The sequence below is a fragment of the Columba livia genome, chromosome 7 (assembly GCF_036013475.1).
Source record: "Columba livia isolate bColLiv1 breed racing homer chromosome 7, bColLiv1.pat.W.v2, whole genome shotgun sequence".
Taxonomy (NCBI): domain Eukaryota; kingdom Metazoa; phylum Chordata; class Aves; order Columbiformes; family Columbidae; genus Columba; species Columba livia.
Window position 1 is genome coordinate 22,385,258 of NC_088608.1, and position 15,503 is coordinate 22,400,760.

The 15,503-nt window shown below is 44.9% G+C and overlaps 1 protein-coding gene across 6 annotated transcripts in view; it reads left to right on the forward strand.

Moving 5' to 3' along the window:
* Positions 1–15,503, forward strand: part of MAP3K20 (mitogen-activated protein kinase kinase kinase 20) — a 99,542-nt gene that overhangs the window by 66,896 nt on the left and 17,143 nt on the right. For all 6 annotated transcript variants that reach the window (XR_010473680.1, XR_010473681.1, XM_065068791.1 and 3 more), the window contains exons 12-16: positions 1,332–1,376; positions 2,305–2,335; positions 2,478–2,617; positions 3,817–3,879; positions 5,571–5,663. Coding sequence is in view for 4 of the 6 variants with exons in the window: in XM_065068791.1 (XP_064924863.1) it covers positions 1,332–1,376; positions 2,305–2,335; positions 2,478–2,617; positions 3,817–3,879; positions 5,571–5,663 (372 nt within the window). In the remaining 2 variants the exon portion in view is untranslated. The remainder of the gene's footprint in view (positions 1–1,331; positions 1,377–2,304; positions 2,336–2,477; positions 2,618–3,816; positions 3,880–5,570; positions 5,664–15,503) is intronic.

Here is a 15,503-nt window from a genome sequence, read left to right on the forward strand (position 1 = left end):
GCAAGGTTTGGCTGAGGCACTGGTGAAAGAGGAGGAAGAGAGTATGAAGAGCTCTCAAACTCAAAGTGAGGTGGGCAGGAAAAAGTCGTAGATATAGAGGCAGAAGTCAAGGGGTGTTTGGCAGTCACAAGTCCTTCAATGGGAGTTTCACATGGATGCTGCAAAGGGTGTTTCACAGCAATGGCTAAAAGTCGTGGGCAGGTGACACTAGACCCTGGTCTCAGCCTGCAGAGCCAGGAAGGCGCACAGGCAGAGCGACACCTCTGCCCTCTGTGTTCCGCTGGCGGCAGGCAGGGGGGTGCCTGCCGGGGGGGCATGTTTGGCTGGTGGGTGGGGGCTAGAGAGCTGGTGGGTGACAGGGATCTCTGGAGGAGGCAACAATGCCTTGGGGGCTGGCAGGTAACCGAGCTGAGTCTCTCCTAAATCTGTGTTATATGCATCGAGTAAGTTTGCAACTACATCATTGTATTGGGCCTTTGAGAGACGCCAAGAGTCCAAATACATACATACTGATTAACGATAACCCTTTAACTGGATAGAGAGGCCAAGAAAGTGAAGCTTGGGATGCCATATGCTTGAGTGAGTATAATGGCAATCAGTATTGCAGTGACAACTTCTACTGTGGCAGTTTTCAGATCATCCCAGAATTTCACTTAGCACAGGCATCCTCATGTGCATCCTCCGTGGTTTCCTTGTGCTTGAGGAGCTGATGCTGTCATGCGTGCACAAGCGTGGGCAGCAGGACGGGAAGGGGGCTGAGCAGTGCTGTGCTCCCCCAGCCTCAGGGCAGCAGTTACAACATGTTGACAGAAACCAAAAGAGACTTCACTATTGTTGAAGACTAGCCACGGTTCCCCAACTCCAAATTCTGCTTTCACTGCTGTTTAGTGACAATTTTCCATCCTTCTGCAGAAAGTACCCATCATTCTGGAGAGGGTTGTAGTCACAGTGTTATTTTAATTGCAAAAACTGGGTGGTATCAAAGCAAAAGTCTTCCCATAGTGTACGAGCCGAGAGGAGAGGCAGCCAGAGAGTCCTTCACTATCTGACTGATTTCTTTTGCTTCCTAACTTGTTTCTCTTGGAGGTCTGCTGATAATTTTATCTACATAAAGCAATGGGATCGGTTTAGTGCTGCCACTGTGCTGTTGGAGCCAGCCCGTGGTCAGTGTGAATCAGGGGTTTAATATGTCAGTATGAGAATCACAGCCTGAAGTCCTGCCCTTTGCAGGGGAAAAGGAAACAAATAAAACCGGCCACCAGAGTGAATTTTGGGTGGTGGGGAGAAAAACTGTCAGACGGTTTTCTTTTCAATTCGTATCTCTCACACAGTTGCTGCCCTCCTTTGATATTTGTTCATGGACCGAAGAAGATGTGGTGAGTGTTTTGTGTTAACGTGGCTGGTGTTGGGCTGCTGGAGCTCTAACAAATCACAGTGCGGAGGGAGGGGAAGGCGGATCAGAACATCTGGGTGAGATTTTACTGCTATTTGTTTGGTGAAACTGGTCTCCCAGAGAGGCTTTAAAACGACCGTAAGTAAATTAAGGACTCAAGCGGCCTTCATAAAACAGCCACATTCTCCGATGTCCAGAAAATAATTTGTGCTGGGAGCTGCCAGCAGCTAGGAGGGCATTCCTGAGTGATCTTTTAAGGAACATGGAAGTGCCCCAAGAAGACCTAAGCAAGACCTGTCCTAGAGGAGGACAAAATGGGTTTGAAGGTTTTCTCTCACTGTGTGCCACCAGGATGGCAATTAACTGAAAGAAAGTTTAGGGTTTTTAAGAAATGTAAAATGTCTCTTTCATAGAAAATAATGGAGTTGAGTTTTCTTTTTTACCCTTTTATCCAATTAAAAAGCTAAACAAGAAATATCAATAGTTTATCTCTAGCATAGTGATGGGTCATTGTCATTTTGATGTCCTATTTAGCACCCTCCGTCTGTGTGGTGTATCATGGGGTTGTTTAGCTAATTTTTGCTGAAGGACTGTCTGGAAGGCCAGGGCAAAAGCTGTGACAGCCCTGGCCCTGTGACTCCAGCCCTTTTAGCATGTGGCAGGTCGCTAAGCTGCTGCTTCGGTCCTTTCTCTTGTTCCACATAACAATGAACTAAGGAAGGTGGCTGCAAAATAGAAAGCAATTTTAAAAGGAATCACTTGTTTTAGAGAGTCTTGAGTCCTTTAACTCAAAGTGAGAAATATTTTTAAGTTTTGTTGTAAAGAAGAATGATTGTACTTTTGAACTTCAAATAACTGTAATATAAACTTTTGATAATATGAACTTCAATACTGGATCCTCTTTTTTGCAGTTTTTCTGGATGCAACAACTTACTAGAAAAGGTAAAAGCTGTTCATGTGTACCTTTGTATTCACATTCATGAATATATATGGAGATATATATATATATATATACATTTGTTCATCTTTTTCTCCCTCCAATAAAGCACCCTATGGATTTTTGAATAACTTCTCTTATCTTAAGGCGATGCTTCTGGTGAAATGAGTGCATATGCTAGCTTGTTTATGGAACATCATATCACTGGGAAACAATTGCTTCTTCTAGAGGAAGAGGATTTAAAGGACATGGGAATTGTTTCCAGAGGACACATTATCCATTTAAAGGTATCTAACAGCATATGTTGAAAGTTGCAGTAAATTATAGTGTGAATATTAAGAAGGCTTCTATACGTTTTCAGTAGTATTAAAACAAACAAACAAAACCTAAATAGAGAATATGATTGGTATAAAAAATGAACAGAGTTATGGTTCATATGGCTCTAGAACCCAAAGCAACCTGAACATTTTATGAGGCAGGAAAATGTGCTGTGGTCTTTTTACTCCTCTGCAGTTCTTGGTTTTCTTGTGGGCTGGACTGTCAGTACTGCTCAAGATTCACCCAGGAGGGCCATTCTCCCAGCAGAAAGCTTTGGATATCTTCGGAGAGAGCTCTCCCTGAAGATTTCTCTTTAGCTACGGGAAGATCAGATACAGAAACACTTATTTGAACTGAGATCTCTGAACTTCTCAACTTTCACTTCTCACCTATCACTTAAAACATACTTTGACTAACAAAAATCCCTTGGACAACTTTAAAGCTGGTTGGTTGACAGCCAGGTTGCTTTGCTCTTAAAGCTTTGTTTTATGGTGTTTTAAATATCTAATGTTTGCAATGATTTCAGAAAATCAAGGTCTGGAAAATGTGATCAAACAGCAGTAACAGTATTAATACTGTAGCCACAGGAGATAGATAGTTTAGTTTCCTGGTAGTCAGCTTTGAAAAAGATTTATCTAAAAGCAGCATCTCGATTCTGCTGGGTCTCAATGTTTTTATACCACAATTTACTAGTAAAGAGATATTTGTATCCTAATTGCTGGTCCTGCAAATATAGCTTCAGCTCCGTAAGTCACACAGATTTATTCCCCTTTTGCTCATCAGCCATTTTTTCGATGCCACACGCCAGTACTGATATATTTAATTTATGTTTCCTACAGGGAAAATTATTGAAACTTAATAAAGTCAATAATGCCCAAAATGAAAGATTTCAGGTTTCTGGGTTGGTTGAGCATAAATAAAAACAACCAAAACAACCTCGCAAACATCTCTCGGATTGAGCAGGTCTGATCCTGATTGCGAAATGGAACCGATCTACCACAACAGTTTCCAGAACAGGGCTGTATTTTAAACTTATCTCAGGTGCCCTAATGTATCCACAATGGAAAACACAGTGTACAGAGAGTTGTACTGTTTTTCATGCTGGTATTTGCAGTATGAGATACTGAGTAACTCTCATCTTTTTTTTTGTCGATTTTTTTTTTCCTAGACTGCTATTGAGAAGTTAACCCATGACTACCTAAATCTTTTTCATTTTCCACCGTTGATTAAGGCAAGTCTTGTTGCTCATGTAAGAAGTGCTGCTCATGTTGGTATGACTATTTTACTCTTCTCGGTTTTCCTGCTGTTCATGGGAGGGTGAAGGAGCGGTTCCCGCAGCAGGTTTGTCCATTGCTTCTGACAAACTCAGGGGATCAACAGCAGCAATGGGTCACATCAGAACAAGTAATAGGATAATAAAAGTTGTTTTCAATGAGACTCCAAGATTTTATCATAGAACCAGTGCTATTAAATTAAAAGACTACTGGTTGTGATTCCTTTGCTCTTATTAATCAGAAATTACTCTTAAGAGCCATTCCTCCATCCTCATGCCACTGACTGCTCACCACTGAAGAATGGCAGATCCCTGGCCCGGAACGAGCCCATCATTCCTCAGTTTGTTAATTTTACAGTACAGAAGGACAATTTATAATGTCTGGTCACCCTTGTGTTAGCCTGTTGGTATTCTGATACCTCTAACAAGAGCCATGCAAAAGGGAGAGTGTGTTTGGGACCCTGGGAACCTCAGGCTTGCCAGAGGAGATATTTGCCTGATTTAATTTGGTGAGCTAATCAAGCAATTCTAGACTCTGAAGCCCAAAGTAGATTTTTTTAGTCATAATTTATTGCACAGCTATAGACCGAAATCCACTTAAAGCGAATTTACATACGGCAAAGCTCTGTTCCCTGAAGGGGAAAATGAAAGTTGGGTCTTCGCTGCCATGCCGTGCTGGCTGCAATTCCCATGGCAGTGGCTGCCCTGATGCTCGCAGCAGCACCGTGCCGTGCCGGAGCGGCTCGGCCAGGAGCGGAAATGGTGCAGCATGTCCCAGGTGCCACCCAGTGCGTGCTGGAAACACAGTATCACAGTATGTTTGGGATTGGAAGGGACCTCAAAAGATCATCTAGTCCAATCCCGCTGCTGGAGCAGGAACGCCTAGGTGAGGTCGCACAGGAACATGTCCAGGCGGGTTTTGAATGTCTCCAGAGAAGGAGACTCCACAACCCCCCTGGGCAGCCTGTTCCAGTGCTCTGTCACCCTCACTGAGAAGTTTTTTCTCAAATTTAAGTGGAACCTCTTGTGTTCCAGCTTGATCCCATTACCCCTTGTCCTATCATTGTTTGCCACCGAGAAGAGCTTGGCTCCATCCTCATGGCACTCACCCTTTATATATTTATAAACATTAATAAGGTCCCCCCTTAGTCTCCTCTTCTCCAAACTAAAGAGACCCAGCTCCCTCAGCCTTTCTTCATAAGGGAGATGCTCCACTCCCTTAATCATCTTCGTTGCCCTACGCTGGACCCTCTCCAGCAGTTCCCTGTCCTTCTTGAACTGAGGGGCCCAGAACTGGACACAATATTCCAGATGTGGTCTGACCAGGGTGGAGTAGAGGGGAAGGAGGACCTCTCTCAATCTACTAACCACCCCCCTTGTAATACACCCCAGGATGCCATTGGCCTTCCTGGCCACAAGGGCACAGTGCTGGCTCATGGTCATAAACCCCGCTGGCTCATGGTCATAAAACCCCGCAGAAGCCATGGCCCCTCTTGGAGCGGCATGATCGGGGCAATGATGGCCCCTGCCTGCTGCCTGCCGAACTTGTGGCATCTGAAAGGCAAATCCTTTCTGCCACCAGAGGCCTTGCTCCTGGCTCCCTGGGGTTGTGGAAGATGTGAAGTCTCACCCTGTCTTTTTTTTGGCAGGATTCTGCAGGTGGAGCTGAAGAAAACATAGAGAAAGTTGTGAATCTTGAACTCGTTTTTGGTTATCACTTGAAGCCAGGAAATGGTCCGAAGGTAAGTGCTAGATCAGTCGGTTTGGCTAACAGTCACTACCCAGAGAGTCCAGCATCTTTTGGACACAGAAAGATAATTTGCTGTGAGAATCCTCTTGTTTTGGAAAGTGGTGACCAAATGTCAAAGTGTCAAGTGGGGCTTCAGGTGTAATGGGGCTTCACACTCCAGAGCAGGTGAGGAAGAAAAGAGTGGCACAGCAGGCTATGACTGAAAGATTTGTTTCCTTGTGAACAATTTTTTTACTGTATTTTCTGTAATTCAGGCTTTTGCTTTGTTCCTTTTATCCCAATGGATGTGAAATAACAATTCATTTGAAAAAAAAAAAACCTGTTCATGTTTGAGCAGTGCTGTACACATGATGTTAGCAGACAGACTATTATCTTTGTCTCAGCAGAAAGTTCATGTCTTCTTATGCAACCAAGAGGAGTTTGGAAAATGCGTGGCACGTGTGGCTACCTGCTGGGGAGGATGGGACTGGTGCTGGTGGTGGCTGCGTTCACTCACGGTACTGGGGAAGGTGGGAAGGGTAGGTGCAGGGCATTGCAGATGGCAAAACTACTGTGCAGTGGCTGGTAGATGCAATTACCAGCATGCCACATCCTGACCAAACCTCAGATCCAAGCCACGCTGGTTCAAGGATCTCTCATTACACCCTGTGTACACCCTGTGTAACGAGAGTGTTGATGACTCCAGATGTTCTAGCAAAGCATTTCCACCACATTGTCTTTTCTTGAGCATGAGGTTTGTCCCATGGTTTTTGTTTTCTTCATCCAGCCTGCTGTGTTCAAGGGTTTTAGAATTAATCATCTATGGGGAAATGATGTGTAAAGGATTTCTGAGTTAGAGTCAGGGGTTGTGACAGCAGGATTTGTTTCCTTTTGTATTTGACAAATCTGCATTGCGTGTCCACCCTAAACTTGTGGGTGGTTGACTTTCATCTTGTGTTATCTGGCTGCTTTGCTTTCAGGGCATATTGTTTGCAGAAGTCTCTTGATTTCTGTGATTTCTATACTTGGTGGTGCTTGCAGAGAGAGCATTTAGGTTTGTACTTAGTAGGAACTTGGACTCTTACTGAAATCATTTCATCAATTTGAAAAAGCTTTTTGCTTTTTGTCTGGAGATTTCCTTTTTCCGTTTGTTTCTTTTATCCTAAGCACTTTTTTTTTTCTATAAAAATCTTCTTTATCACTATGTGAATTACTTAGACTGTCTCGGTGTTCTTGAATGCATGTAGCTCGTGATGCTGTACAGCTGCTTTCTTGTAGGTGTGTATCTTTCTCTCCCATGTGCAACTCTACAAGGAACTGAAAGTCCATGAAATAGCTGGTCTCCCTTCCATTTCCAATATGCCTTGTGAGCCGTAATGCAGGGAGGTGGGCAGCCTCCCCTAGGAAAGAATGAGAAGGAGTGAATAGACCTTTCAGTGTTGGAGAGAAATTCAGATATTTTAGCCATGATAGCAAAATTTACAAATGAGACAGAGTGCCAAAGTCTATGGGGCAGAAGGTGAATTGTTACGAGAGGAGGGGGCTAGTTCAACCGGCCTGCGTAGTGCCGACATAGCCTTTGCCGGTTTCTGACCTACCAACTGTAAACATTTTTGGGGGGAGGAGGGGTCCTGCCTTAACTGTGAGGCCCCCTAATTGATCCTCTCTGCTCTGTGTGTTGTCAAACCCCTTCCTAAGGAAGCCATTCCCTCCGCAGCCATGGTTGCATGCCAGGCATGCCTGCCCCGGCATCTGCCCCGCCGCAGCGCCTGTGTCCCTGATGCCGTTCCAGGGAATGTGCAATTTGTCACCTGAATTTGGGCTGGAAACTTCTGTCCGAGATCTGCTTATTAACTCATACCTGCCTTAAAAGATGTTGCAGCTAAGCCACTTTTAAAAAGTGGGCTAGAAGGAGTAGATCCACGGAGCTTTTAGGCAGGATGCTAGGGCCAACATGAGCAAGGTAATCTGCATTAAATGTAACACTAACAAAGACTGGTGTGGTACATACAACGTAGAAAATTTGACAGGCTTGCTTCTTTGAAAATCGCTGGATACAATCTTCTGGCTCCCCTAGAGGCTGCTTTAAGCCAACTACTGCTGCCATCCAGATTTGTTCCAAAATGTAGTGGAGATACTGGATAAACCAGGATTGAAGGGTTTAAGCTTCTTTTACTGTCCCATTTTTATAAAAGGCAGATGCCTGTTCCTGTAAAACTGGGTCAGCAGAAGCACTTGGGATAGTACCTTCCACCATCTTAATAGCTAGTAAGCTGGCCTATATCAGTTTTAAAATAGGTTTCTCAAAGGAACTTTACCCTAATCAGTCCCTATAACCAGCTGCCAAGCTGAGAAGCATTTCTCCTGTTTTAGTCATGAGTAAAAAGAGGCAAAAAGCCCAGATCTGGGTTACAAGTGGAGAACGTGTGTTCCTCAGGTGATGTGTAGGCTGCTAGACCTGCGTGCATGGAGGGGGTTGTCAGGCTCGGCTGGGAGCTGGTGCGGCGCAGCAGGAGGGGTTTGCACAGGGGAACAGGATGTGCTGGGAGGTTTTACCCCAGGCTGCTGAGTTCCCATTAGTTACCCAGTGCATCTTCTGGTGTAGCTGCAGCTGGAAGCAAGCCTGTCCCTGCACTCGGAGGTGGCTCTGCCAAAGCGTGGGACGAAAGCCGCTCCTGATCCAAAGTAAAGCTGTGGTGTGGGCACAGCCTCGGCCTGCAGTGTGACACACTGCGATGCCATGGGGCATAAAAGTGCTGGACCCAGAAACCATTTGAGGGGTGCAGGTTAATTCAGATGCATTTGGTTGGTGAGAGCACAGCACCATCTCAGGTGTGAAGATGGCTCCTTGGGGCACAGATGTCCTCTCCCTGGCACCACACTGAGCCCCATCAGCACCTTCTCCATAAGCAGGCAGAAACTTTAGTGCCTTAGGAATGGCAGTGCCTTTTAGCAAGGATCTGATGAATGGACTTCAGGATGGCATTTTGATGTTCAGCCTTATCTGTCCACTGAATGAAACATTGACTACCCAGTACACAACTTTACTAGCCTCAGATTTGTTATCTAATTTAAACCGCATCTTCTAGTGGGATTATGTTGGTTTCCACCAGCTGACAGATGCAGTCATTTCATTACAGTTTCCTTCCCTTTTTAGCTGCATCTTTGGATGTGATGAAAGCTCAGTTGACCTTTGTGCTCTCCGAATGTATCAGGAGTGAGCGCTGCAAAGCTAACCTGGTTTTTAGAGGTTTCTTTTCCAACTCTTGTACTTATGTGGTTACTTCCATTCACTTCCTTTTAATGACCTTTCTGTACACAATTCCCACTAAGCTGAAACGTGATCGATTTAGACTTTTTATATTATTTTTTTCCACAAATTAAAAAAAAAAAAAAAAAAAGGAGGGGGACACCAATTAACTCCAAGATACCAAAGTGGGTAAAAAAACAAACCCTGGCAATTGTGGCTTGAGCTGATTTGCAGAACTGCAGAGGGAATTTTCAATGTCTTTCTCATCCTAGGTGGCTCATTAAAATTTCCCAATCAGGGAAAGGTGTCTGAGCTGTGTCAGCTCTGCACTGATGAATCACCCAAGCCCTTAAGAAGGATGGTTCACAGTCCTTTTGTCTCCTGTTGATGCATTCTTTAGTTTTGGTCCTCAAAAGGGCAGATTTCACCGCACCTCTGAATGTTTTCATTTTTTCCTGAGTGTGGCACAATCTGACCTATACCCAAACACAAAGCCTTGAAGCTGGCTCAGCATTTTACCTTATTTTTCCCCAGTTACCTCTCCCTCCATTTGACAAGGTAGGGAGCAGAGTCTCTTCAAAACCATTTGCTAACAGTGTGAACTATTTTCTAGCCTCAAATATCCAAACCAGGATATATTTTAATGCAATAATTTCAATGTGTGGTGCAAACATGAATATGATAAAATGGCTACTTTAGAGAGACATCGTGACCAACTCTGCATGTGGACAAAATTTTAAATTCCAGTTTTGTAGTATTTCTGTTGTACATATTCCCCATGTTCTGTGGGTATTTTAATCCAATTCAGTGAGTAAAGCTGGCAGAGAATTTGTTTTTTTCTGACCCTTCCTTTGCAAAATACTTGCAAGTACCTTGACTTTCTAACCTGGGGTTATTTAACCTTATCTCAAAACCGCATCTTCTACAGCCTCTCTCTTTAGTTACACCTCAAAGCACAAAGCTTTCACTACTAAAGGCTAATAGTTAATGCAAGAATCAGAGTAGCTGTGTTCGTGTGCCATTTTCATTGTTTTACTTCTAATCTAATAAGTAGTCAGTAATGGGATAAATACTTCGTAAAGGAAAAAAAAATTACCTAAGCTGTAAAATAAAACCACAGCCAGATTGAAATATAACCAGCACCATTAAGAATGGGCTGATGTCTGCCACGTGCAGCCGCCGGGAAGGGACTTGTGTTTGTCGTGCTCCCGCCTTTACAGCCCCGCTGTTGCAAGCAGGCTGCGCATGTGGGTGATGATGCCTGCGACCGCAGCAATCCATGTTCACTGCTGATCACATGGCAAGGGCAGCTCTTGGTAAGCGGCTCAGGACCGCTGTTATCACAGAGCTTTCCATCTCAGCTGCTGCAACCCACTTTTCTCAGGGCACGAGCCCCCCAGTGCATAGCAGCACCGAGTATTTACCAGTTTGTTCCCTTCCATGGTGGCACAGAGCTTCCCAGTGCTGGATGGTAAAGAGAGGCGCTGTCAGGGGACAGATAGTTTAGATACTGCCGGGAGGTCTCTGTAGGTGTTGAAAAGGCCTCGTGCATCTCCAGGTGAAGCTCCAGCCAGGCAGTGCCTGTTGCCTCGCGGAGGAGTGAGGGCTCCGGCTTTCGCAGGAGGCACCCGAGCAACTGATAGCATAAATACATCTTTCTCTTGCTTTGTGTCTGTATGTTTTGAGACCATCTCTCTTGGAAGGCCTTCCTTCCGCCCCTGTTTTTTTCTGCCTGCACAGCTGAAATAAAACCGGCGGTGGAGCCACCTTCTCTCACTGGAGCCTGGCTGGCAGCAGCCTGCCCTGACCTGAGACACCAGCCATTGTTAAGGGTATAACACATTTACATATTTTGCAATAAAACATCAGTTATTTGCATTACTGTGTCAAGTTTTATTTGATTCTTTCACCTAAAAATGACTCATTTTCCTTTCTTGTATTTTAAAAACCAACTACTCTAAGCTTGTTTGAGAATAATCAAAAATTGCCCATTTAGCTAGAAGTCATTTTCTTTTCAAAAGGCAAATGTTATTTAATCTTTCAGCTGTTCATTGTGCCATCATAAATACTTTCTTTTCAGCACAGTTGTGGGGACTGAAATGAGCCCACTAATTGCCTCCCATTTCGACTGACATGTGGTGGTTTAGTGGAAAGAGAACACAGCGGGGAGAAGGAAATAGGAGGCTGAGAAAATGAGAGCTAATTATTTTCACTGCCTCATGTCAGGCTCTGTGTCAGCCTTGTTTTTACAAACTGGAAGGTTTAGCACTAAATAAAACAAACTGGCGTCATGTTTTTATATACTGGCAGTGTCATGGAAGCAGCTGCACATCTCAAAGACAATATAATGCCTGCATTCGCATGGACACCATCTGACAGCCACTGTGAGCCACTGCTAATGAGGATATCACAGTGGTGCCAAGTGAAAGGTGCTGAATTATGTATGATTCTTCATCAGTGCAGCAATAGTCCTGTACATCATTATGAGACATTGTTTTGCTGAAGAGATTAAAACATTCTTAGTTCCAGACCCTGCAACCTATACACGCTACAAGAGGTTATTAATGGAATTTTTAGGGAGAGTTTCTTGTGGATTTCTTTTTGGTTAAAAATATCTCATGGGACAGAGCCGTGGTGGGTCATGACACTATATATATAAAGAAGAGAAGCAAATTAACCATAATTGTGTTATCTTCCTTTAAATCCAGAATAATAAAATATAGTGTAGCAGGGTGATACATAATGATAAATAACCCAAGTGCTGTCACGAGATGTTCAACTCTAATGCCTTTAAAACAGCAGGTTTCGGCAGCTGAGATAGATAATAGCTAAGAATGTAAAGGAGCTTCTGGGGACCTAAATCATCAACATGCTACTACTTTTAGTACCAGCATGACCAACATTTTTTTCATATTTGTTTCATCTTGTGTTACATCTTACTTTTCCTCCAATATCTAGTTGCCTGCTACAATGCCGTTTAGATTTTTTTCTTCAATATTAAAAAAAAAGGTGTATTGCAGCAACCGATTTTAAAAATGAATCCTGGATTTGGGCCTCCTTGAAAATGAGGTGTCTCCCCAGCAAGAGTTTTAAGCTGTTGTTGAGGAGACATGTTTGTTGTTTAAAGCCTGTGCCTGATGTTTTTCATTTCCCTTTTGGTTTTTGTTGCAGACGTTAGCACATATGGGGTTAAAGGGATATTGTCACCACAGTAAAATGGAGACTTAATTTTTAAAGTGTTCTTATTTTCTATTTCAAAGCTGAGGCGAAGTGGCTCAAAATACATGTGTGATTTGCTTTTCTTTTCTGCAGTCATTTGCAGAGGCTGCCGATTCATTTGCTTTGTCAAAGTGTTATTTGGAAATGTTTTTCACACAAAGTTTTGCTGGTTGTGCCTCTCAGTTCTGAAACTAGATTAAAAAAAAAAAAACAAACAAACTGCAATTCTTTATTTAAATCAAAATCAAGCACATAAATATTGGGAGGTATTTTAATGCTTGAATTACAGGATGCCCAGGGAAATCTCTTTGAAAGACTTCTGTAAGTATTTTATCAACCAGACATTTTGAACAAGCTATTTCCAAATTATTTTTCCGCATACATTTTGCACTAAATGTAGTCTCGATGCAAGAAAACTTATGGCTCCAATTCATCAAAGAATTGAAATATGTATACTTCGTTATTCTAGCCAAATTTTTGCTGAAGTGGCTGAGCATCTCTCTCCTATTCGTTGGCAAATAAGAACATAGAACTCAGTTGGAAAACAGTTCTGTAGCACACAAATCTCGCATTATTTACTGTGTGGTTGAACAAAATGGTTACCAAGTTTGTAATGCAAGTAGCCACCTGCCTATCTTAGATATTTCCCAAGTGTCTGATTCAAAAGTCACCTAGCTGCTGTCTTCCCTTCCCTTCCCTTCCCTTCCCTTCCCTTCCCTTCCCTTCCCTTCCCTTCCCTTCCCTTCCCTTCCCTTCCCTTCCCTTCCCTTCCCTTCCCTTCCCTTCCCTTCCCTTCCCTTCCCTTCCCTTCCCTTCCCTTCCCTTCCCTTCCCTTCCCCCTCTTTATATCTTTCTATCTTTTCTCCCAGCCTCTCCTTCCCTTTCTTCTCTTTGTTTCTCTCACTTTCTCTCTTTCTACGGATGATTTTACAATAACGCAAAATCAAAACCTTTCCAAATGAAATGGGACACACATGTTTTTGAGTGACCACAGAGGGCACATTTAGTGTGGTAATTTCCTCTTTTGCTGTCTGCGTGGTGTGGCTGGAGAGGACTCTGTGGAGGACCAAAGGTTTGAGGGGCTGGAGTTGAGGGACACGAGACTGTTCCTTTCTCTGAGACTGCGGTCTGGGGCCAGGGCCGGCAGTGTTTGTGCCAGGCTCTTGCATCCCCAGCTGCATGGGGCAGCCCGATCTGTCACAGCGCAGAGGGGACTCCTGCCTGTGTGGCCGATGTGGTGAGGGGCTGGTGCTGGCAGCTGCCCACCGCCGGCCTGACCGCGGATTGACACAGCTTGCCAGCCTTTTCTTCAGAGATGGTCGTTTGATTTGTGTTGTTTATTAAAACAAGCTCATGTTTGTCAGATCTGGTCTGTAGGGAGATGTGAGTGAATGGCACAAAATCCCGAGTCGCGGAGGCAGAGGAGCTCTGGCACAAGGTGCAGCTTTGGCTCTCCGTGCTTGGCACTGGTCTCACGGCAGGAGATGCGCTGAATTAACTGGAGGACAGTGTTTTATGTCAGTGTTTTGTTCATTCTTTGGCTCTGGTGTTTTTGTAAAACTTATAATTGTCATCAAGCATCTTGTCTCTAACCTGAGGTTCCATCTGCAATAGGGAATCCAGATAGTGTGAAATTAGGAAGTCCTGCAAAAAAGTCTGGCAGCAAGGATGGTGTGGGCAGGGAGAGGGGCACAGTTTGAGAGGTGAGGAGGAGTCGAAGACAACTCACTTTGCCATTGCTGTTCAGTTACATACCACATACAGTCCTCAGCCAACAATGTGGCCAGTACCTATCCAGGAAGAGACAGGCATAACCCTGGGTTAGCTCACAGGACAGAAAACAACATGCAAAGAGATACAGTCCATGATTAGGAAACAGAGGCATAGGGCGACTTCAGCACCTTACCGGGTTGTACAGGAAGCTGAGGGCAGAACTGGAACTGAACTCAGCACCTCTGAGTCTCGCTCTGGTGCCCTGACCACTGGACCGCAGTTCCCATTGCTCAAACTCTCACCAGTGGCGATGCGAAAACCGGCTCAACACATCCGCTCTGCTCATAAACGCAGAAGCTTTCAATGGGGACAGATGGACACACAGGGCCAAATGCTTTCATAAGCATAATTTGTTGTTGTGGTTCGGAAATGATTATACTCTGGTTTTCTTTTATCTTGGAATTGCCAATTCAATGCCTGATTGGAAGCTTTGAGACTTCTGAGGGCTGAGCTCCTACATTACATTTATGAGAGATGCACGTGCAAACACTAGCAGATAATCGCATGTGCGAACGGATACTTTTTAGGCTGCTGTACGTTTGTGTGTGCAAATATCTGCTTACGCAAGCCCTTGGCCCTCGGTGGACATCTGTGTCCCCAGTGAAAGTTTTTGCATTTTCTGAGCAGAACTGAGGAGAAGACAGCCTCCCGCAAATGCTGAGCCCACGCTTGCCCAGCCGGCAGTATGCGGTAGGCACAGACCTTCCTGAACCCCCAGCATGGCTAGAGGAGCTCCTGTCCTCTGAAGGGCAAGTCACCCCTCCTGCACGGAGACAGAGACACTCTGCTTCACTGCAGCCCTCTTGTCCCTCAGGGGACTGATTTTTGGAGGAGCTCAGTGCACTGGACAGTGTCTAATCCTCAAAGCGCCTGCCAAGCACACCAGCAAATGTTGGCTGGTTGCACCATGGACAGTCAGTCTCTGGTCCCCAGTGGAGCCTCCCTGGCCACAGGAACGAGCCCCAGTCCCAGCATTCAGGACTCATGTCCTGCAGGATGCCGCCAGAGCCATCAGCTTCTGCAGGCTCACACCTATGCTAAAGGTCGGACATTGGCCCTGTGTTCAGCTCATAGGATTATTTAAAGATACCTTTCATTGCTTTGGTTTGCTAGACCCACTGTGATTCTTTTCCAAGCTGAGCTGCTTATAATTAATAGTGCAGTTGGAGGTTGCAGAAGTTGAGGATGCTCAGTGCCTCGCTGGTCACTCAGTATCTGAAATAATTGAGCTGTAATAACCAGCTCATCCTCTTGCCCATTATTTGAGGACTGTCTTAATGGTGTTTCACAGACCCTCTGGTCACTTGTTCCTGGGTTCACTGGGAAGATGTCCTTGGGGCTGGCTGCCAGCACTGGCTGTGACCCTGAGTGACAGCTCCCACCACTGCCCTGTCCCTCTGCACGGGTGTGCGGAGCCCCTGTGCTGCCTGCTCACAGGGGCTGTCCATCTGTTCAGGCGGGGAAACCCCCCATCCTCCTGCAGCCCTTCAGGGGATCCACACCTCTGGAGGCATCCAGACCTGTCAACGTGGCCACCACCTCTCAGTGTGAGCTGAGAGCAGAGCAAAGGAGAACCTGAGGGTTTTCTCTTGCCAACACTTTTACTGGAAA